We start from the raw sequence: 22,706 nt of genomic DNA on the forward strand, positions 1-22,706 counted from the left end.
ACAGGCTGGCGGTGCACCGCTGGGCATTCTGACCGCGGCGGTTCAGCCGCGGCCAGAAACGGAAAGTCGGCGGTGTCCCGCCGACTTTCCGCTGCCCTTGAGAACGCGCTCCGCCTCCATGGGGATTCTGACACCCCCTACCGCCATCCTGTTCCTGGCGGTTCTCCCGCCGGGAACAGGATGGCGGTAGGGGGTGCCGCAGGGGCCCCCGTAAGAGGGCCCCAAAAAGAATTTCAGTGTCTGCCTAGCAGACACTGAAATTCGCGACGGGTGCAACTGCACCCGTCGCACCTTCCCACTCCGCCGGCTCAATTCTGAGCCGGCGTCCTCGTGGGAAGGGTGTTTCCCGCTGGGCTGGCGGGCGGACTTTCGGCGGTCGCCCGGCAGCCCAGTGGGAAACCCAGAATGACCGCTGCGGTCTTTTGACCGCGGTACGGTCTTCTGACGGTTCCCGCTTGGCGGGCGGCGGCTCAGAATCACCCCCATAATTCCCACAGTGTGCTTGCCTTTTGCCTTTTGGAATGGCTCCCTCAATAGAGGATTGTGCCGCTTGGGGCATGGTCTTTACTGCAACATATACCACCACACATGATATACCAATGGTTGCTAATCTTCCCGGAGTGTGAAAATAGATTCAGAATGAACACAGGGCAGCCCCTGCCCTGGACTTGGGGAAGAAACTGATGCTAAATTTCAACATATTGTCCTCAATTATTTTAAGCAATATTAAAGGGGAAGCAGCACCACTGGCAATTCTGCAGAGACTACAGGAGATTCCTCAACAGGGTCAGGAATGCGAGCTGCCGAAAACTATATTGGAAACTTATACTAGTATGTGTCAGGATAGTCTGGGGGCAAGACCAACTAAACCGCAGCTTCAGAGTACTTCCAGAAAGGAGGGTACTAAGCAGGCACAAGAAAGCTCTTTATAATGCCGGGATAAGCAAAAACCTAATAAAGAAAGAAGAAGCCCAAGGGGAGAATCTCCACAACCGGAGACCTCAGAAAAAAAGATTTTAGAAATAGGGAAGCTTTAAAAATTCCTGCTAGATTTCAATATACTGACAATAATCCATTTTGTTCCTTCCAGGACACACAGGATAAATGGAGTGAGAGAGGAGGGCGGTCAGAACACCAAAGTGGCTATGTCAAGCCAAGAGAGGACTCAAAACATTCTTCAGAATTTTTTATGAGAAAGAAAGAGAAACTTTCAGAGCAAAATCCCTAATTTAAAAAGAAAAAGGTTGCAGCTCTTTCGGTCAAACATGCTAAAAATATTGAGAACACTACTGAAGAACAGGACATGGTCAGTGACTCTGCTGGACAGCGCAGTAGAATTCACGATCTGTCGCCAGAATCTTATAGACCTTCTGGATGTGACACCGAATAACGATTTCCTTGAAGTCGAAACAGGCAGACAGGCGTGTCTCCTCACTTGGCAGGCTTTACAAACTAAACATACAGATTGAGGGAGACGTAGATTTCACTATTAAAGTTATCTTCTGGAGAAAACTAACACTAAATTACGACATTCTATTGGCAGAAAAAGACTGGCCACCTGAATTTGTCTGTGTGCTCCCACATGGGGAAGATGCCATTTTGCCTTCTTTCTCAGTCATAGTTCCTGATATAGTAAAAGAAGCTTATGCCACAGAATGGGCATTGGCGCAAGCACCAGCGCTGTACCACAACCATGTAAGGTGGGATGGAGATTCCCTCTACCACATTGATCCCATAAGATCTACACCACAGATCCAAACTCAAAACCCGAATAAACATGGGGCTAAAGCACCAGTGAGCGAATTTTCGCACAAATTGAGTACCAGGGAGTAACTGAACCCTGCGTATCCCTGATGAACAGCCCTTTGTGTCCTGTAGCAAAACCTGACCATTCATATAGAATAGTGTTAGATTATAGACACCTAAACAGTCACATACACACATCTACAATACAAATTGCACACACCACTTATTAACAACATAGGGTGTAAAAAATACAATACAATCTTGGATATTTCCAGTGTTTTTTTCTGCCAAAATATAGCACCTGAAAGTCAGGACTTGAGTGTCTTTACAGCGCTTGGCTCCCAAGGGAAAATATGCAGTTTTCTCCAAGGGTATAAGAACAGTCCAGGATTGTTCTCTGCCCGTGCAACATCAATATTACATGATATGGATTCCGAGGTGTTGTCCTTGGGGATGATACCTATATCACAGATGACGACCTCAACTTACATCTAGCCTGGGTGGATCGCATTGTTCTGGGACTCGCCGCCCAAGGCTATAAATTAAACTTGAGGAAAACCACTTTTTTTTAGCGTCCTATTTTAAGGATATGAATTATCTGATGAGGGCGAGAGCCTAGCCCCGAACGTTCTAGAAAAGTGTGCGCAATTACAATCTCCAAATACCATCAGAAAGCTGCAGTCATTACTGGGCTCTTTTAACTTTGCCAGAACTTATATTCCTGACTATGTGCAATGTATAAAACCTCTTTATAATTCTTTTTGTTAAATTTGTTATTTAAGGTTTTTCATCCACAAGCAAACATTACTCAGAAAAAACTGTTCCAGCCAAACATCTTGACAATATGTTATGCCCAGCCATTGGCTTGAAACATCTTTATAACTTAATACGTCCAGACTTTTTAAGCAAACATCGGAGACCTGAACATACATGCATTTTTAGAGCAATACAACTAGACATGCTTAAAGCAAAACACTTACACACACATGACAAACAAAACAAATTTGGTAATCAGAGTAATTCCTGGTGCCATGGGATTCACCTATGTCACATTTAGTGAGCGTGTCATGGTACTCATAGCATACAAATCACATTTCTACTCCAACGTAGAACAATATTTCGCACCAACAGAAAAAATACTGACTGCTGTTCAGATGGCTGTCATTTAGGAGAGCCCACTTGCCCAGGGGAAACACATTATCGTTGTTACTCAAATACCAGCCCTTGAGGCTGTTACCAAGGCTAGCTTCCTGAATGCAAAAGCCTTAAATCCACGTTGGATTCAATGGGCGATGTCTCTGATAGCCACTGATGTTGATAAAGTTCCAGACCCAAGAATTCCTTCAATATGAATTTGAGTACCCCATGTCCACTAACAACTTGACTCTTGATCAATATCGGATTATCATTTACACTGATGGTTCAGCACAACCGGCTATAGGTACCAAACAGCAATAATCCGCCTCTTGCAAAGTGAAGTAATAAGGAATAGTATAGTCCACCGTCAACATACCTACACGTAGAACCTAGGGGACTGCATCGCACAGCTTACAGAGCTCAAGGTTCTAATCTTGGAACTGGAAAACATGGACCCTGAACTTTCTACTTCAATTGTGTGTGATTTGTATTACTGTGCTCGGGTCTTCAATGAATAATTACACTATTGGCACCTAAAACGGTTCAGAGAGTCAAAAGGAACACCATCAAACATAGATTCTTGTCGGGGAGGGTGGAAGATCTTAAAGAAAGGCTACCAAAAGCTCATGTACTTCATACTTTGGGCCATCAACGTGTAGGAATACACGTTGTAGGAAACACTCTGGCTGACGAAGCTGCCAAATCTGCAGTAGCTACAGCTTCTGTTGCTGTGATTACTTGACTGGATGATGAAATACTGGCTGCTGTGAAAGCTTCGACTGACAGCAAGCCCTTACCAAAAGCATACCCTACCAAATATTTCTACCATTTAAGTGCCCAAAATATTCCATTTGCAACAATTCCAGGGGTGGGTGATCGCGTGATCCCCAACCAAGACCAAAGATTAGATATTCTGCGCATGCAAACACGCTACTGGTGGCCAGGTCTATAAAAACAGATCAAACAGTATTTCCTTTGTTGTGACATCTGCCAACAAATGAAAAGATCCACCATCAATCGCCCACTGCAGACACCACTCTTAGTTTCAAACAAACCACTATAATGTGTGTACCTGGACCATTGCGGTCTCTTACAAATTGATGGTGCATACAAATATATCTTAGTCACTGTAGATTCATGCTCCAGATTTCTGTGGGTATTGCCACAATGATCGTCTGATGCTCATATTGTTATTAAAGACTTGCAAGTCTTTATCAGAACATATGCCGTTGCAGTATTCCACTCAGACTAGGGTCCTGCTTTTGCCTCTAGGGTATTCAGGGACACCATGGCAACAATGGATGTTCAATGCCATTTCTCGTCTCCTTACCAGCCCGAGGGAAATTAGGCTGTGGAGCAGAAAAACCAAGACTTAAAGCAATCCTTAACAGCAAGAATATTAGGTTCTGGTCGTAGCTGGCTTTGTAACCTAAATGGGGCTCAGAGAACACTAAACAATCTGTCCTGAAGGTCCCAAGGCGGACGTACCCCTTACAAAGTCTTGATTGGGATACCTATATATGTCCCAGACCTTGATGGCTCTGGCGGCAGAAACACCTTTTGACTTAAATGCAGGTGTCGCTATTTTACAGGAAACACAACAATTCTGTGATAAAAATTAATCTGCTTATGCCAGCCTCTTGGGAATGAGGAATTTGCCAACTACATCTACCGACTGTATTCCTAAAGTTATAGATCTAGTGCATGATGAACTTGCTATAAAGAAGGAGTTTGGCCCATCATATTGAGCACCGGTTCCAGTCCTGGGAATACACAGTACCAGAACTATCATTCTACCACTGCTGCCTGGTTCTAAAGAAAACCGCAGGATATACCTCTTCAAGCACTCAATAATGCTTCAACACTCAACAATACTATAAATCATCTCCCCGAGCTTGAGGAATGCGGCAAGTGAACTTTTGTTGATTCCTGTCACCACTTCAGTGAAAAGAAATGTCCAAGATATAGATCTCTACTATTCCAATGCAACAAAAATGAACCCCATTGTTTATTACAAACCACCAACAATGGGTACATCTACAAGTTCTGCACCAGCTCCAGTTTTTGCACAAGCTGCTTCTGGTTACTTTGCCAACAATGACAACCTTTTTTCACACTCTTCAGCATCAGCAACTGCATCTGAATCAAGAGCACATAAGCTTTTCAACTGGTTTACAACTACTTATCAGGGTTGTCCATGGTACTTTCTGTGGATACTATTGACACTGTGTGCCTTTCTGCTTTGGATTAGTTTTGTCATTGTTTTCTTTCTGCTCATACATGGTCACTACCTTCCTGAACGCTCTGCTGTTGAACTGGTGGATGAGGTTTTAACACCTTACTTATCATCACATAAGGTCCGAAGAGACTTGTTCTCAGTGAATATTTCAGCTGTTACAATTTCCAATGGGATTGTTTGAGATAAAGTACTGTACGATATATTTGGTCCTACTAAAGTAATTCAAATTCCCTATGTTTTCAAGATAGTTATGAATGATGTTATTACACCGGGGGTTGTTTCTAATGACTGGGATGTTAAAACAGTTGATTATGTGTTTTCTAAGCTTGAATATTACACCACATTTGAAAATGAAGATGTTTATATGACAGCTGCAAATTATTGGGAAATGTTCTGTTATCATCATTACGGACATTATTTTCTGCAATGAGCTGGTACCCCGAGATTAGTCAATAATTACACACAATGGAAACTCTGTCCAACTACATCAGTGAGAAGCTCCAAAACATTCATGGACAAAATACATATTTTACTGGGAATGATGCTAAGAATGCTGAGTCATATTATTTCATTTTAACTCCCTTCGAAGTGAGAAAAATATTGTTAACCAACACGAAATTGATTTATTTAGATTCCTTTGTTTCCCTGTTGGCTGTTGAAGGCTATGAGTTTTTGGAAAAAATCCACTGATTTACAGAGTGTGTGGGGAACACAAGATTTGTAAATACAAGGCCGGGAAGCTTTACAAATTATGGCCCTCATAATGAACACGCGGTCGAAACCACCGTGTTCATGCTGGCGGTCAAAACACTGACCGTCAGCGTCCCCGGATCCCCGCCGGCTGTATTAGGAACATTCCTCTGGGCCGGCGGGCAGAAACACTGTTTTCGCCCGCCGGCCCAGAGGAATGCCTGGCCCGGACATTGAACCAATGCCTCTGTGCGGTGGGTGCAGCTGCACCCATCGCGCAGATCACCCGATGGGGCACTGCACAGGGGCTCCTGCACTGCCCATGCCAAGGCATGGGCAGTGCCAGGGAAAAGCTGGAGGATTAGGGATCATTATCTGAGGGACAGCACCGCTGCCCTGACGGATAATGATTCCGACCACCGCCGGGCTGCCTGACGGAGGCAGCCTGACGGTGAGTGAGGGCTGCCAATGGCAGCCCTCAAGGTGTTCTTTATGTGGCGGTGTGGCCCACCAGCCCGGCTGGTGGGTTTTCCCGCCACCGCCGGTATGGCGGGCCACACCGCCAGCGTCATAATGACCACCTATATTTTTAATGACACCATCCAGAAAACAACTTGCCTTGAGTTAGCAAAAATAAAAGAACTGAATTCGCCCAGTATTCCAATCCTTGTCAAATTCGACAATTGGCAAAAGATTTTAAATGTCATCGAAGAACAGCCCGATAGTGGAGTTGAGAATGGTACCTTTAATTTATCACTTTCACGTCCCGATGGGTGGTTATTACGACCACTGGACACAAATGGTTGTCATGTACATTTTATATACTCCACATGGGGTTTTACAGCGAGCTGACCAGAATCTTGTCACGTCACCACACAGCACTCTGGTACTGTCATAACATATAGTGTGGGCAAACTGTGCCAACAGTGGTTACGACTTGCAAAACATTTCTTGTTAGGTCCTAGAAAGCCATGTTTTTTATAAGCCATTTATTATGAGATATGGAAGTTTTTGCAAATGGAGGTAGCTGCACGTTTAAGACAGATTGATAAGGAAAACAGGCAGAAGGCTCTAGCCATTGTCGATAATGGTATTATCACATTGTCCAACTGAACTTACACACTAAACAACATTGTTTCTTCTGCAATTGACATCATTCAAAATGACATGTCACTTTTACATCCTGGACAGAGTTAGCTTAGGTCCATCATGCAGCTGGGTTGGACACTATAAGTTCTCAAAATTGGCTGCGTGCCCTGGCAGCATTGTAACTCCAAGGAGTTACTTGCAGTGTTCAATTTGACACAACAGCAACAGATAATGGCTAAGAAAAAACAATTAACATCATGCTTAACATCGAAAAGTTAGAAAAGTTGCCCTTTACTGTAGCAGAAATTCCAATTATCAAAATTGGTTAATGGATGGAGTGATTAATTTCTGCCCATCTCAACATTCAATTCACTTCAAGCTTAAAACATTTTCCTGTAGGCAGATTCAAGTGGTTAGGGGACAGTTATATCCACAAGTTGTTTGAGTTACCTCCTGATTACCGATGTCTGAACGGTGAGGAAGAGGTCTTTCTTAGTGGAAGCAAATGCAAGACTTCTGTTAGTCATTATATGATTTGTAAACAGATGTCCTTGTACAGCACATGCAACGCAGCTGTGGCAAACTTGGCATGTTATTTAAAGGGTATTCCTGTTCCTGTGATTCGCCCAGTATTTCAAATACTTTCAAATGAAAGTTATGTAATGCTGAGTGATGAAGGCTGTTGTGGTATGAAGCCTGGAACTGCCTACTTGATTTTGGTTTCCCAAATTGTAATTTGCTTCGGTGAAGTGTTATTCTCCCCCACACAAGAGATAAAAGTAGCAGAATTGTGACCTCACAACACTACTTCAAATGCAAATTTTTACAAGCTGAGCAGACTGAAGGCTCTTCTGTTTCAAAAACATATTGCTCTGACATCAGCCACAGACACAAATGACCTCCAAGTAGCAAGGTCATCTGCAGAGATACAGTCCCCACTAAATACCAACTTCACCAAACATTTTCTAAAAGTGGTGAGCAGGAAATTTTAATACATTTAATACTGCTGGGATGTGCACTTTTTTAAGGCTGTCTGTTCTGGATTCATTAACACTTTCCAGACTGTGTTTTGAGTTATACCTTCAGCCATCCACTTAATATTTTTGAGTGTCGTTGGTGGATTCCCAATAAATTTGACTCTAATTGGCGGTATTGTGCTATTGCTATTTTTGATTTGCAATGGTTGTCCCATCTCAACAAAGCAGAGTGATGGAGCTCCCGCCAGTCCATCTTTGTTGTAATTGCATGATGTAGTATTTCAGAGCTTCACTGTTGGAAGAATTGGAATTGAATTGGTCTCTGTCAATCAGACTGATTCGAACTTGTGTGCAGCCAATTTTGCATTGCTTGTGAGGCCTCTTCATATGCGCACAGAAAGTGTGGCTTCCTGTGCAGCCTGTACCTTCTTTGGACATGGATCTGTTAATGTTCTCGATGAGGGTTCATTCATAGATATGCCCACTTAGACTGTTAGGCATCCTATCAGCCACCGCTTGTCGATGCCATGGCTCCTTCTACATCTGGCACAGCATGGAATGCTGCCACCTCGGCTGGACCTATGGCTGAGGCACCTGCACGTGTGCTCTGTAGATTTTTCATATAATGAGTTTGTTACCCTATCACTTGCTGAAGTGGGGTCCATCCTGGCTTCTATCTTCATTGTTGACAGTGGAGATTTCCTGCACGACCATGAGTATTGCTAAATTAGATCATTGCCATTTTTTTATTTCAATTCTAAATTGTCCTTTTAATTTGGCCTGTCGGCCTGACTTGCTTGTCAATTTTGACATTTATTTTCTCTTTTTTGTACATTTTAGTATGCTTTTAGTATCATGGTATTAGAGTGTTTTAGGTTTTGAGACCTCGACTCTTGTCCCGACAACGGGGAGGGTGTTGTGGGTTTATTTTAGAGCCTTGCCTGTGCACACCTATTTTAGCTTAGGCCTGCGGTCTGTGCGCTTTTACCCAGTTACATGCTTTATTTCATTTATTCATTTTTATTCATTTTAGCATAACTGGGTTTTTAGTGGAGATGTTTTATTTTCCTAATCAGTTGCTATTCTGCGAAAGTTTTGTTATTACTTTCCTTGCATGACATTTCACAGTGTACTTCTGCCCAAGGCTGTACATGATAATCTATCCAATATTGCCACCACAAGAGAACACAGCCAAGCTTGACACTTAGGCACATGATCACGTCAGGCCTGCTTCTCAGAAAAAAACATATTTTAAACACATCACATGGGCTAAAGAAGGTTAGAGAGGTCATTCCAGTCAGAGAAGCCATCCTATGTTGTGCCACTTTGCGGACCTCATCCCTGTCTCTACAACCATCCAAGGAGATGGCAGGCAGACCCCTGCTTTCAGGCACAGGGCGTGTATTCCTTCCACGGACTAAGTAGGGCAGAGAAATGGCTAATACTGCAATGCTCTCACTTAGAAGTGTATTTAGGGAGGCACATGCTTGTTCCATCATACTGGGATTGCTTTTATACTGAGATTGCTTATCTGCTTCTCACTTATGGTAGCCATTTTTATTGTTCTACGTCTAATCATCATCATAATCGCAGCTCATATATTTTACCATAGATTACAGTATTTTCAATAAATGGATTGACAACTGTCCCGCATCTTTTGTTTGCCTATGTGTGTGTGAGACCTGTGCTACTGAGACACCAGTGGGTACTGCATTACCTGGATGATTTCCTCATTCTTAGTCTCCTGGTTCGGATCAGTGTGTGGGTGCATTGGAAGTTTTTCAGAGTCTTATGGGAGAGCTCTGGGTTCATAACTGTGGTTCACCGCACCACAATGGAATTTTTGGTGCTTGAGTTAGATTCTGTGGCAGGGTTGTTCAGGCTTGCAAGAGACAAAGGGGGTGATTCCGAGCTTGGCGGGCGGCGGTAGCCGCCCGCCAAGCGGGAACCGCCAGAAGACCGTACCGCGGTCAAAAGACCGCGGCGGTCATTCTGGGTTTCCCACTGGGCTGGCGGGCGACCGCCGAAAGTCCGCCCGCCAGCCCAGCGGGAAACACCCTTCCCACGAGGATGCCGGCTCAGAATTGAGCCGGCGGAGTGGGAAGGTGCGACGGGTGCAGTTGCACCCGTCGCGAATTTCAGTGTCTGCTAGGCAGACACTGAAATTCTTTTTGGGGCCCTCTTACGGGGGCCCCGCGGCACCCCCTACCGCCATCCTGTTCCCGGCGGGAGAACCGCCAGGAACAGGATGGCGGTAGGGGGTGTCAGAATCCAGCGGAAAGTCGGCGGGACACCGCCGACTTTCCGTTTCTGGCCGCGGCTGAACCGCCGTGGTCAGAATGCCCAGGGGTGCACCGGCAGCCTGTTGGCGGTGCTACCGCGGTCGTTCGCCCTGGCGGTTTTTACCGCCAGGGTTAGAATGACCCCCAAAGTACTCGCCTTTTCCCAAGCTATCCAGGCATGCGAGAGGGTGAAGAAAGCCACTCTCCATCAGTTGCAGTGCTTAGGCAGCTCAATTTCGCACTACGGATCATTCCTATGGGGCACCCGTTCTCTCAGTCTATTGCTGAAGCCATGTCAGGGTTGAAGGTCAAAAACCACCACACTAGGTTCTCCAGCGAGGTGAAACAAGATAAGAGAATTTGGATCTCTTTCCTGCGTTTCTTCAATGGTATGGTTATGTTGCAGAGTCCATCCAGGTCCAGTGAAGAGCTTCGCCTCTTTACGGACGCAGCAGGCAGTGAAGGTTTTAGTGCCATATTTGTCATTGCATGGTGTGCACAGATGGGGCCCACAGAATGGGTTCAATCTGGGGTAGTGACCAACACTGGTTTCCTGGAGCTATTCCCGATTCTGGTATCATTGTCAATCTGGCCTGATAGACTCCGCAACCAGTCTGAAACTTTCTGGTCTAACAATATGTGAGTGGTTGAATGCCAGGTGTAAAGTAATTCTAAGAGTCTTGAAAGTAAATGTGTTACTGTGTCTCAGGTTAAATGTGATTTTAGAGCAAAACGTGTGCCTGGTGTATTGAATAATGCCACTGATGCCCTATCCTATTTTAAGATGCAGGTTTTCAGGCCACAAGGGGAGGAATTCTCAACGCCCTTCTAGGAACATCTGTAGCGGACTGGTGCCCAAGACTATCAGGCCACGTGGCAGCCAATTTAGCACCAAAGACGAAGAAGGCTTATGAGGAGGCTTTCACAGCCTTCGTCAATTTCCTTGGTCATGCAGTGGGATCCGCTCGGGTGGAAGCATCATCAGTTTGGGCTTTTCTGGATGTCCTGAGGAAGTGTGGGAGGTCGGTTGTATGTGCTAGGCACCACATGGCAGCCATTTCCTTCTTTGCCCAAATAAAGGGGATGCATGATGGAACTAAATCTTTCCTAGAAGGGAGACCCATCAAGGGCTGGCAGTGGCTGCAAGGGACCAAGACAGATTCTAGGTGCCCCACTGACATAGGGAAGTTGGCCTCTCTTTTGGGGGTCCTGGGACAAATCTGGACATCCCCTTGGAAGGTCGCCCTATTTAAAGTGGCCTTTACGTTAGCCTTTTATGAGGCCTTCAGACTGGGTGCATTAGTGGCCAGCAGCAAGAAAGACATAACTGGGAGGTTACAGTTGGGTGACATCCTTTGGCAGATGGGGGTGGGGTCCTTGGTGATCAATATCCCTCATTCTAAAATGGATCAGGAGGGGAAGGGTAACCACATAATATTGCAAAGGGCCCACAGCAATGTGTGCTGTCCAGTTTATAATTTGGAGGTCTTCCTAGCTCTGCGCTCTCGGAGGTCGGAGCACGGTCTTGGTGCATGCTGACAGCTCACCACTAATCAGATACCATTTTTCACAAGTACTTAAGCACGCTCTGTGCGCAGTGGGTTTTGACGCCTCTGAATTTGGCTGTCATTCCTTTGTGCCTTTGTTGCCCCGGCAACAGCGGCACTGACAATGGGTTTGTCGGTTCAAAGAATTGGCAGATGGTCCTCTGACTGCTATAAAAGGTTTGTGAGACTGCATATGCTGTGAATTCCTGCTTCGTACACCTCCCTTCTGTCCTGCCTTTTCTCTAGGTGGCCGAGGCGCTCATTTGGTGGTCTAAAGGGTTCCTGTTCATGCAGGAGCTACAAGGTTCACGGAGGCGTGGGTAATCAGCCACTCTTATGTTCGATAAGCAGCTGATTTGTATGTGAAGAGTGGCATTCGCAGCGCAGGCTGGATTCGGATTGTCCCACTTTGGTCAAGGAGGGTTGCGCCTCACTCAGCTGAGACTGGTCTCGGACTCACTGCTTCCACGAGGGGCCGCAACTATTTGAGCTTGTGTTCTCTGAATTTGGTTTGCTTGCCAACAAATATCTGCAGGTGGTGCTTGCCTGGTTGAACATCATGCCCTGATTGCAGAGGAGAAGTGGCCTGTTAGTTAAGGCTCTCAAGGACTCTGTTAGGAGAATTAATAATAAGCTTGCCAAGTTGTTCAGACCACTGAGGATAGCCGTCATCCCACACAGCTGCAAACAGAGTTGGTCTACTATGCTGGCCTGTGGCGGGGTGAGATCATGACTGGGGGGGACAATTAGGGACCTTTTCCTTACCTCAGCAGGACAGCAAGGTAATTGGACCCTCCAAGGGGTGCTGGCTGGGAAGTGAGGATGACATCCAGGGGAACAGGGGATTGCGAGCGGGCGCTGGCATCTGGTCCCTAGGGCCAACCACCCGTGCATGTGCAAAGACTTTGAAGCAAGCACTCACCCTTGGGCGGGGGAGGAGTAGAGTCCGAGTCTGTGGAGGGGGTGCCCGAGGTAGGTATCCCGACGGGCCCCCTCCACATGCCTACCCACAACTGGTATTTTTTTGGAGAGGGGATGGAATGATCCCACATGGAGATTCTACCCCTGGACCTTTTACCTGGGGGTAGGGACAGGGACTGGGTAACTTAGCAGTCAGTCATTATCTCGGGCGCAGTCACTGATATTTGGATACGCAGGAACTGATTTAGTTAGTGATAGGAAATAGGATGTATTAGTGGACTCTGTTAAGGCTAGGCATCTGAAAGTTGTAAAAACTATGGAAATATTATGGGGGGTTACTGCAGAAAAGTTTTGTTGATTGAATTTTGATTATGTTTCTTGAAAATAAAATACAGCCGGAAGTTCACAATTCCCAAACCCAAAGAGTTGCTGACGTCCAAGGTGAAGTAATGCCATGTTGGATGTGAATTGGGGTGTGGGTGTCTTGTGTTAGATGTTGAGGTCTGGGCAACAGTCCTCGGAGATACCAGACCATATAGTGTTGTGTGATATGCCCAGAGAATGTGCTCGAAATCGGAAGGAGCACTGACATGCACAAGGGAAGCAAAGATCTGTTTGTAACCTGCAAGGTCCAGGTTTCAAGTTCGTAAGGAGTTCAGCGCTCACTGTACAGAATGAACTAGGTCAACCGCAGGGCACGGCTCATAATATTAATCAGATGGTTCATTGTGTTGCATACTCGTTACAGATATCAATACAATTGGCATCTTGCACTTTTAGGTCTGAAGTCTTTCAGACTGTCAAAGTCAATAACATAAGTCCCAATCACTGGGTAATTAGCAAAATGTGTTGAAAGTGACACATTCACTTAGAGGTGTGCAGTAGATTTATGGTGGCAAAATTAATTATTCATGTTTTACATTCTGATGTAAAGGAATATTTCTTTCAAATATGTCTGTTTTTCTACTAATGTAAGCGAGAATACAGTGAATTACTGGAGCAAGTAGTCAATACAAATCATTCTACATAGATTGGTTTATAGCTGTCATTCAGTATATGGTATGCAGTACCAACATTTTCGCTGATTTGTCAATTAATCACTTCTACATTTCTAGGCATCGAATTTGATCCGCCTCCTCCCAAACAGAATAAGTAAAGCGTTACTTGCTGAAACAGCGGGGAGGGAAAGGAATTAGGCTGTTGAAAGGGGAATGATAGAAGAAAATTGATGTTTTTCATTCTCTTTTAAAGAACAATTGAGTAGCAGAAAGTTCTAGACCCATAATAATTCAATTAACAAGTCTGTTGTATTGTGGTGCAAACTGTTTAGCTACCAGTGCCATAATTAAAGTTAGAGGTTAGAGGTTAACTATGGTAGCACCTTTCTGAATGTTTGAAGAATTGCTTCCAGACCCATAATGCCAATAGTTTGGATGATTAGAGCTCATAGAGGAATATAAAGATAAAAAAGCTTTTTCCAAAACCTTCTTTGCTCATCATGGAGTTGTGGGGCCCGACAACTTGGAAATATGGAGCAGAGGAATGCATAGTGTAGCTCGTTTGTTGAGAGATATATTAATACCGCTACGGAAGATTTCATACATGTTAAGAACTTGTTTCAAGCCTGGCAAAACAAGGTACTGTTTAAAGCATAGCCCTAAAGCTCTCAGTTTAAAGGAAAGGTTAAAGTACAGATTTGTAATGCATAACCTTTGCTACACCATGGCACTGTGTAAACTGCAGGGTTGTCCTCGGGAAAGCATAATTTAAATTGCAGACTTCTCAAGGGAACTGGACAGACATGTTCCTCAAATTCTAAGTGTCATCAAGACCAAGGCTCTCTTCATATTTAGAGAATGCTGCTGAAATGATAATATAGCCCTAAAAATGCTTAATGCAAACTCATCATGCTGTCTATTTACTTTTTATAGGCATTTGCAGAATGCAACATTTGTCTACAGGCTACTTAGTGACATATAGGATACGACATTGCAGTGATCTACTGGTGCATACACTCAGGTTTGGATTGCTCTCAGATGGTCATACTGTTCACAAATATGTTCTGTTGGACACTGACACACCTTGATGAAAAAGATCCCTTAAAAAAGTTTCAGAATGAAGGATCTTCTATCTATCAGGAACCTACATTCTTTAATATCTTGCTAAGCATGAACTCATTGATGAGTGGTCAACTATGTAGATGTCTACACCGCAGTCGTCTGCTAATAGAGACCACAACAGGGCAAGCCTAAAGTATAAAAAAAAGTTTGTAAATTGGGCAGGATTCAAAAGATTATGGCGGTCATTCCGACCCTGGCGGTCATGGACCGCCAGGGCCGGGGACCACGGGAGCACCGCCAACAGGCTGGCGGTGCTCCCAAGGGCATTCTGACCGCGGCGGTACAGCCGCGGTCAGAAACGGAAAACCGGCGGTGTACCGCCGGTTTTCCACTGCCCTGGGGAATCCTCCATGCTGCGCCGCCATGGGGATTCCGACCCCCATACCGCCATCCTGTTCCTGGCGGTTTTGGCCGCCAGGAACAGGATGGCGGTATGGGGTGTCGTGGGGCCCCTGGGGGCCCCTGCAGTGCCCATGCCAGTGGCATGGGCACTGCAGGGGCCCCCGTAACAGGGCCCCACCATGATTTTCAGTGTCTGCCATGCAGACACTGAAAATCGCGACGGGTGCAACTGCACCCGTCGCACCCCTTCCACTCCGCCCGCTCCATTCGGAGCCGGCATTCTTGTGGAAGGGTGTTTCCCGCTGGGCTGGCGGGCGGCCTTCTGGCGGTCGCCCGCCAGCCCAGCGGGAAACCCAGAATACCCGCGGCGGTCTTGTGACCGCGCAGCGGTATTCTGGCAGCTCCCGCCGGCCCTGCGGATACCGCGGCCGGCGGGAGTCAGAATGACCCCCTATATTTTTTCAATCAAATGCCAGGGTGTCGGCAGAAAAGCATTGCAATGGATCCACTTCTTCCTCACCGGAAGAGCAAAGAGAGTCAGGCTCCCATCCTTCATATCCAAACCAAGAGATGTCAGCTGCAGAGTCTCTCAGGGATCCTCCCTGAGCCCAACGCTCTTCAACATATACATGGCCCCACTGGCAGCCATCATCAGAGACCACAAAATGAACATCGTGTTGTACGCCAATAACACGCAACTCATCATATCCCTCCCTGAAGATACGGACAAAGCTAAGAGGAACTTTCACACCGGGATGAAAGCCGTCACCACCTGGATGAAAGAAAGCTGTCCCAAGCTCAGCTTGCACAAGAATGAGATCATCATCTTTGGAATCTCCACCTCAGCTTGGGACAACTCCTGGTGGCCCACATCGCTCAGCGCACCACCTACTCACTGACCATGCCCGCAACCTAAGAATCATCCTCGTTTCCTCCCTATTATTGACCTGAAAGATAAACGCAGTCAACTCTTCCTGCTGGCACACCCTCCACCAACTCTGCAAAATCTTCAAATGTATCCCGGTCGACTACCGCAAAACAATCACCCACACCCTAGTCACTAGCAAGCTCAACTACGGCAATGCACTCTACGTCGGCACCACAACAAAGAATATCAGGAACTATAACTCATCCAAAATGTCGCTGCAAGACTCCTCCTGAACCTCCCCCGCCAAGAACACATCTTCCAAAACCTGAGGACCCTCCTTTGGCTCCCAGTAAAGAAGTGAATCAACTTCAAACTACTCATCCATACCTACAAGGCCCTGCACAACATCTCCTCAGCCTACCTGAACCATCGTATCTCCTTCCATAACCCCGCCAGACCCCTCTCCTCCACCCAGCAGGCACTAGCTACCATCCCACTAGTCCGGAAAACCACCGCTGGAGGAAGATCTTTTGCATACCTCACAGCCAAGAGCTGGAACAACCTGCCCACACACCTCAGATAAAGACCATCTCTCACCATCTTCAGGAAGAACCTCAAAACATGGCTCTTCGAATGAGACCCCTACCCACCACCAGCGCCTTGAGACCCTAACGGGTGAGTAGTTGGGCTATACAAAAACTGATTGATTGATTGATTGGTTGCAGAAATAAACTTGGATGTCAGAAGCATCAAATACATGCATGTATATATGTGTCTGGTATTTTTTTGCGCAAGCCTTTCCAAAAAGCAGTGGAGCGCAGTACAAGGTCTATAACAGTCAACAAGAGATTGGGGGGGTGTAGCTGGGTTCTGAAGGGAAGGATGTGCACAGTTGGGTTGTGTCACTGTGTTCCCTAAAAAGGCGTGTCTTTAGCAGTTTCCCAAATTCTTTTCCAGATCCTGGGCTCATAGATGTAGAAAGCCTGTTGCAAAACCTTTCCATTTTTTGCACTCGTCTCCAGTCTGGATCAGTCCTTGGCTGTGATTGGGGCAAACGTCACCAGAAATGATGAGCTTGTCAGCCAGATAGGCCAGATGCTGACTGTCATGGCTTTGTAGACAATGCCATTGGTTTTGAAGATGGTGTAAGCCAACATGAGGAGCTAGTGGAGTTCAATCACAATGAGATTGTTGTGGTTATATTTCTTCAGGTCTTTGATGAGTCCTGCTGCAGTCTGAATATATTTCATAACCTCATACACAAAAGTATTCCATTTATCAAGAATACAATATTTGGATATTATTCAAATCAAATATGCTTTTTTGATACATCAAGCAGTTAAAAGTGATGCACAACCACTATATTAAATTTAAAGGACGAAGACATTTTAACAACACTGTGAAGAATGCTAAAATTGAGTTGTATTTTTGTTCTATGTAGCCTTGTGATTAGACTTTCTCTTTGCAGGTTTTCCAGGGTTCTGGACAAGGCAGTCTAGAACAGCACATACAGAGGCAAACTGAATGATGAAGGTGGTAGATCTTCGAGGTGGTTGTTTTTCTGGTGTTGCACTGCGGGAATAGGATAGTTGAGAGCAGACCTCATTCGCACTTCAGAGACAAAAGAATAATGGAACATGTAGCTTGTTCAACTTTGCTTAGGGACCCACTGACTTTGCCCATTGTTTTTGTCAATGCCGTAAAGCATCCCCTATGTTGTAAGTTGTGTAGCATAGCTACAGAAGGGAAAAAATGCCTAGGATGCAGTCAGGCATGTCCGTTTGAAGGTGTGCACAGCACACATGCACACACCTATAAATGACACAGGCACCTTTTTATTTTTATTTACTAATCCGAGTCGGATCGGTAACTAAAAAGAAAAAAGTGCACAATTTTTTTTGTAATAGCTGCTGGGAGATATGGAGGGATGCAACACAGACGAGGGAGAAAAACAGACGGGGTAAGCAAAATGGGCACATGGGTGGGGAGACGGTAGCAACACAGAGGATCTGGGTTGGGGAAGTGATACGACAGGGAGAAAGAGCTATGTAGGCATAGGGAGAGAAAAAAGAAGCACACAAGCACAGCAGAGCGACATGGGGACACACTAGGTCCAGTGATTCACAGAGGGGTTGGGTGGGGGAGCAAAGTGAGAGTGAGAAACAGGGAAAGTAGCAGAAGGAGCAAAAGAAGTACATAAGGAAGACAGATGCAAACACATGCATCTCAAACCAAAATGAAAAAGGTAGTTCCCTAAAAGTGAGTAGTGGAAGGGTATCCGGACAATAGGAGAGGGACAAGCACAAGAAGAGGAAGGAAAGCCCACACAAACTAACAGATAAAAAGCAAGCAAATGAGAGTGACAGCAAAGCCAACCAATGGTAAGCAATGGTGACCCACTGCAAGATGACAATAGGTCTTTTCGCCAACAGAAAGGTTGCTATTTCTGGTAAGCAAGACCTAAAAAGACTAAGGATAATATTTGTTTGCATATCTTTAATGAATGTACGTAGCAAATAATGTACCACAGCACAAAGTAGAAGGGACAATTCAAGATATCGTACGATACCCTACTACAGTAGTGCAGCCCTATTTCATGCTCAGAGACAAACTATGGTTATCTACAGCTTATACAAGCGATTCGCAGATAATCACGATTAAACATTGTTCCTGGACTTTTCCCTTTTGTCCTACTTTATTTCAATCAGGCAGTTGCAACTACATATCTCTGCCTGCCCATGAAAGGAATAGACTGAGTGTGCTTTAAAGGGTAAGTTCTAAGAAAGGTATTAATGCAAGGGTCAAGATCTGTTTCAAAAGGCATGCATGTCTTTCAAAACAATTCTGTTTTTACAACTAAAATACAGTAATTCTTAACCATAAAAAATAATAAATGCAACCAATGTTCTGCTACATACCTCATGGTAATAATCCATAATTCCTTGAAGTATCTTCTTTAAATTATTTGCCTGAATGAAAGAGTAAACATACATCTTTATTAACATTTTACACAGAAATAGCTTTGTTGACAATTATCTCAATTTACAAAAGTTAGTTTAAAATGCAGATGAAAAAGTACTTCATCAACAACTATTTTTTTTATCAGCTGTCATGTATGTATTCAATTGAACTGAATTAATGAAGCGCAATAGATACCCCGAAGGGTGTTCTGGTGCTAATGGATTTCATTTAACCATACACTAAAAGTAATGATAACACAAGAATACCTTTTTAAAATACATTGTTAAAATGTCATCATGAAAGCCAAAATGTGCAACTGGAAGATGACACAGAGGCACAGAGGGCCTCATTTTAAGTTTGATGAAGCTCTTGCCTTGCCACATTTGAGGTTCACCTGCCTCATTTAGACATGGGTGAAGCATGTGGTTTCCACTGAAGGTACCCCAGCTGTTGTGCTGATGGAAACCCTTGTTTTGTCAGTCGTGGCAGTGGCCCCTCCTGCTTAGGGTGAAGCAACAATCACCAGATTTCCCTGCTTGAGACTGCTGTACAAGACATAGAGGCCGTAGGTAGGTAATTCAATTAATGGGTCCAAAGTGCAGAGAAAAACTACATGTGGTTCAGAGACATTGTTTTTTTTGTTTCTCAATAAGTAGGGGGCATTTCCAAATTGGGAGGGGAGTGGAGGCCATAGCCTCCGATGACCTCATGAATTTGGGCCATAGTCATGAGAGGTAGTGTATTATGGGGCAGTGTCTTGAGAAGGTGGCCTTATGGGGACCACAGGTAATGACAGTCAGCTTATGGTGTGGCAATGCAAGCATCATTCTTGCCCCTTTCCCCCGCCTCAGCCTTTGTCAATAACTGTGAAAGGGTTGGTTGACCTCTTACTCCCCTGGCACTGACCAAATGCAAGGGAGGCTTTTCTTGTTGCCTCTTATCCTTTTCCCCAACTCCTGCGGCAGTGGCACAGATGACCAAGGCTACAATGTGGGTGTGGGACAAGGAGAAAGACTGCATCTAACAGCTGTTCATGTTTCAACTGCATCTGCCCATGGAACAAAGGAGCAGCTGTTAGCTGACTGCAATGGCAATAAGTGTCACCACAACTTCAGGACAAACTGAAAACATTGTGACAACCTGACCTACAACAAAATGCAAACAATTATTTTTTACAAATTAACAAGAAAGGCAAAATCAGTCGAAGGGTGCCTTCACTGTAGACAGTATGCTAAAAGGTTACAAGGAATTACTCTAAACTCTCCTTTGAAAGCATCATACAGTGAAAAGAAAACAAGAATTTTCAGAGCCAGTAGGTTTGATGTGTGTGAAGTACATGCACACAAACAAACAATATACACACATATATACACACACGTTGAGATACAGCATACATTTACAGACATATGCAGACAGGGCAATATATATAAATAGCTATTCATTCTTTTTTCTCTCTCTCGTTCTCTCCCTCTCTCTCTCTCTCTCTCTCTCTCTCTCTCATGCCCAAACATCTACACAGACCTATCCTAACAGACCCAAAACAGTAATAAGAATCAATTCCCCCAAGACTTAGCAAATATCAATGGCCATAGGTATTAGGTTAATCAATGATCCAGGGCATTAAAGTCCATGGATTGCTCCAGCCACCAATGTGCTTCGAAAGTGCAAGCACTACTGAGCCTTCATTGTCTAGGTCAAGGTTCTGAAGGCAACATCCAGCCCTTTGCAAGATTTTATCTGGCCCTCTGTTTTCCAAAGCCTCCTATTCTGATGATCAAAGGGAAATATATGGCCAAGTCGTTAGGCAGCTTGTAGGCGGCAGCAGAGCCTCTTGAATCTTCTCTGTTATAATTTTCAGTATTTAAAATGTATTAAATAAAGAATACCTCACTTTTCTTATCTACAGTTACGTAATTGAATATTCTGTTAGAATATTTGCTAACGTTTGACATTTTTACTCATTGTAAATCAAATTTCTGTGTAAGCACGGCATTGTTTCTCTGTAATTGTCACATTTCTCTTCTGTTCTGAATCATATCATGCTGAATACAAAAAAGATCACAATAAACCTTATTCATTCATTTACATTTTATTCATTCATTTAAAAAAAAGATTTTTTTCACGCTGCAAATATTTGTAAAATATACAATGTGGCCCTTGTACTGAGAAGTTTGGAGAACGCTGGTCTAGGTGATTGTGAAACTGAATGGCCCAGGCAGTAATGGACATTAATAATCCCAGGCAGTGTCAAGCATCAATATTATCTGACAAGACCATGTCCACTCAACTGAATTCCAGGTTCCGCGGGAGCAAAGAGAATAAAACCCTCACACCTAAACAGTATTCTCTCGTACCTGAAATGAACAGGGAATGAGCGAATAGCCTCTGGGGGAAAGAGATAGGGAACAGGGATTTGGGAAGGGAAGAGAAACAAAACACTGGTTCACGAAGGAGCGTCACTGTTGTTCTAAGAAAGATGCCTCAGGGCTTGGTGTAGGAATTCTAAGACCAAAAACAAATAAAAAACAAGAGAACTACAAATATCATGGAGTCTTTCAGCAAAATAACAATAATTATTTGCGCTCAATTGCTCAACTTATTAAGCATGCTTTTGTAACTCACAACAAAATCATTATAAAATCAAACTTAAGAATTTGTCTTTTGTTATTCATTTTCACACAATAGACTCACTCCAAAACAATCAGAATAAACGTTTAAGTTCGCATAGATATCGAGCAACGCTTTCAGGAGTTCACAACACAACTTCAATGCAGCTTTTAAAAATACTTCTCAAGCTGTCTTTGGAAAATAGTCTTGTATCACAGGTTTCTCAGCATCAACTAATGTCTTTCATAATGCACCAAAAAACCCCAAGAAGGCTGAAAACAGGGAGTCGAGAGGGGAATTACTCAAGAACCAACTTGTCATGGAATGTTTCGATTATTTGAGGAAGATGGAATACTGCTTGTAAATTCTTCAGCCGCTGCAAAAGTAATCCGCTCCAGAGAGGGAAGCTCCAATGAAGCCTCACACTGAAAAGACTATTCCTAAAAGAATCACAGAACTTCAGCTGAACTGGGAACACCTGCAAGGGAAGAAAGACTCAAAGCCAAGCACAGGAAACACCTTGGCAGTTCTATTTTCTAGGCTGGTGTGCTGGTGATAAGTCATCAGACACATGCTGGTGATGAGTCATCAATCATGAGGGGTGTGGATGCTGTGCTGGTGATGAGTCATCAGACTCATGCTGGTGATGAGTCATCAAACACTTCTTATGATTCATATAAAGGAATTCGATGTCTCAATAAACCACTTGGCACACAGTTCACAAATGGGACAACACTTGCTTTTATCAATATAAACAAACATGCAATGTAATATTCGGTCTTCAGATGGAAGATAATTTTCCTCACAAGTTACAGGGAAGTGCTGTGCTGTAAACACATTCATGAAGTTTCATCTTTTTTCATACATGCTGATTTATTAAGTTAGGGAGCAGTAAGAAGCGTGCTTGTGTGAGTGCGAGTCCTAACATTATATCAAGGCTGTATGAACAGAAATGGCCCAGCAGAAATGAACATCAATGGTTCCAGGCAGTAATGAGCCTCATTGACAACAGCCATTAATTAACACTGATGCTCCAAACGATAAGGGGCTCAACTGGCAGAGGCAATAACGAACATGAACGGCTGCACATAGTAATGAACATAAGTGCCTGCTGGGAATCATGAGTAGCCATGATATCAAGTAATAATGAGCTTTAACGGTTCAAAGCACGATTGAAAAG

At 44.4% G+C, this 22,706-nt stretch overlaps 1 protein-coding gene across 1 annotated transcript in view; it reads right to left on the reverse strand.

The window, feature by feature from the left end:
* Nucleotides 1–22,706, reverse strand: part of HOOK1 (hook microtubule tethering protein 1) — a 921,358-nt gene that overhangs the window by 680,711 nt on the left and 217,941 nt on the right. The window contains exon 4 of the mRNA XM_069232567.1: nt 18,877–18,927. Within this exon, the coding sequence (XP_069088668.1) occupies nt 18,877–18,927 (51 nt within the window). The remainder of the gene's footprint in view (nt 1–18,876; nt 18,928–22,706) is intronic.

Source organism: Pleurodeles waltl, chromosome 4_2 (genome assembly GCF_031143425.1).
Source record: "Pleurodeles waltl isolate 20211129_DDA chromosome 4_2, aPleWal1.hap1.20221129, whole genome shotgun sequence".
Classification (NCBI taxonomy): domain Eukaryota; kingdom Metazoa; phylum Chordata; class Amphibia; order Caudata; family Salamandridae; genus Pleurodeles; species Pleurodeles waltl.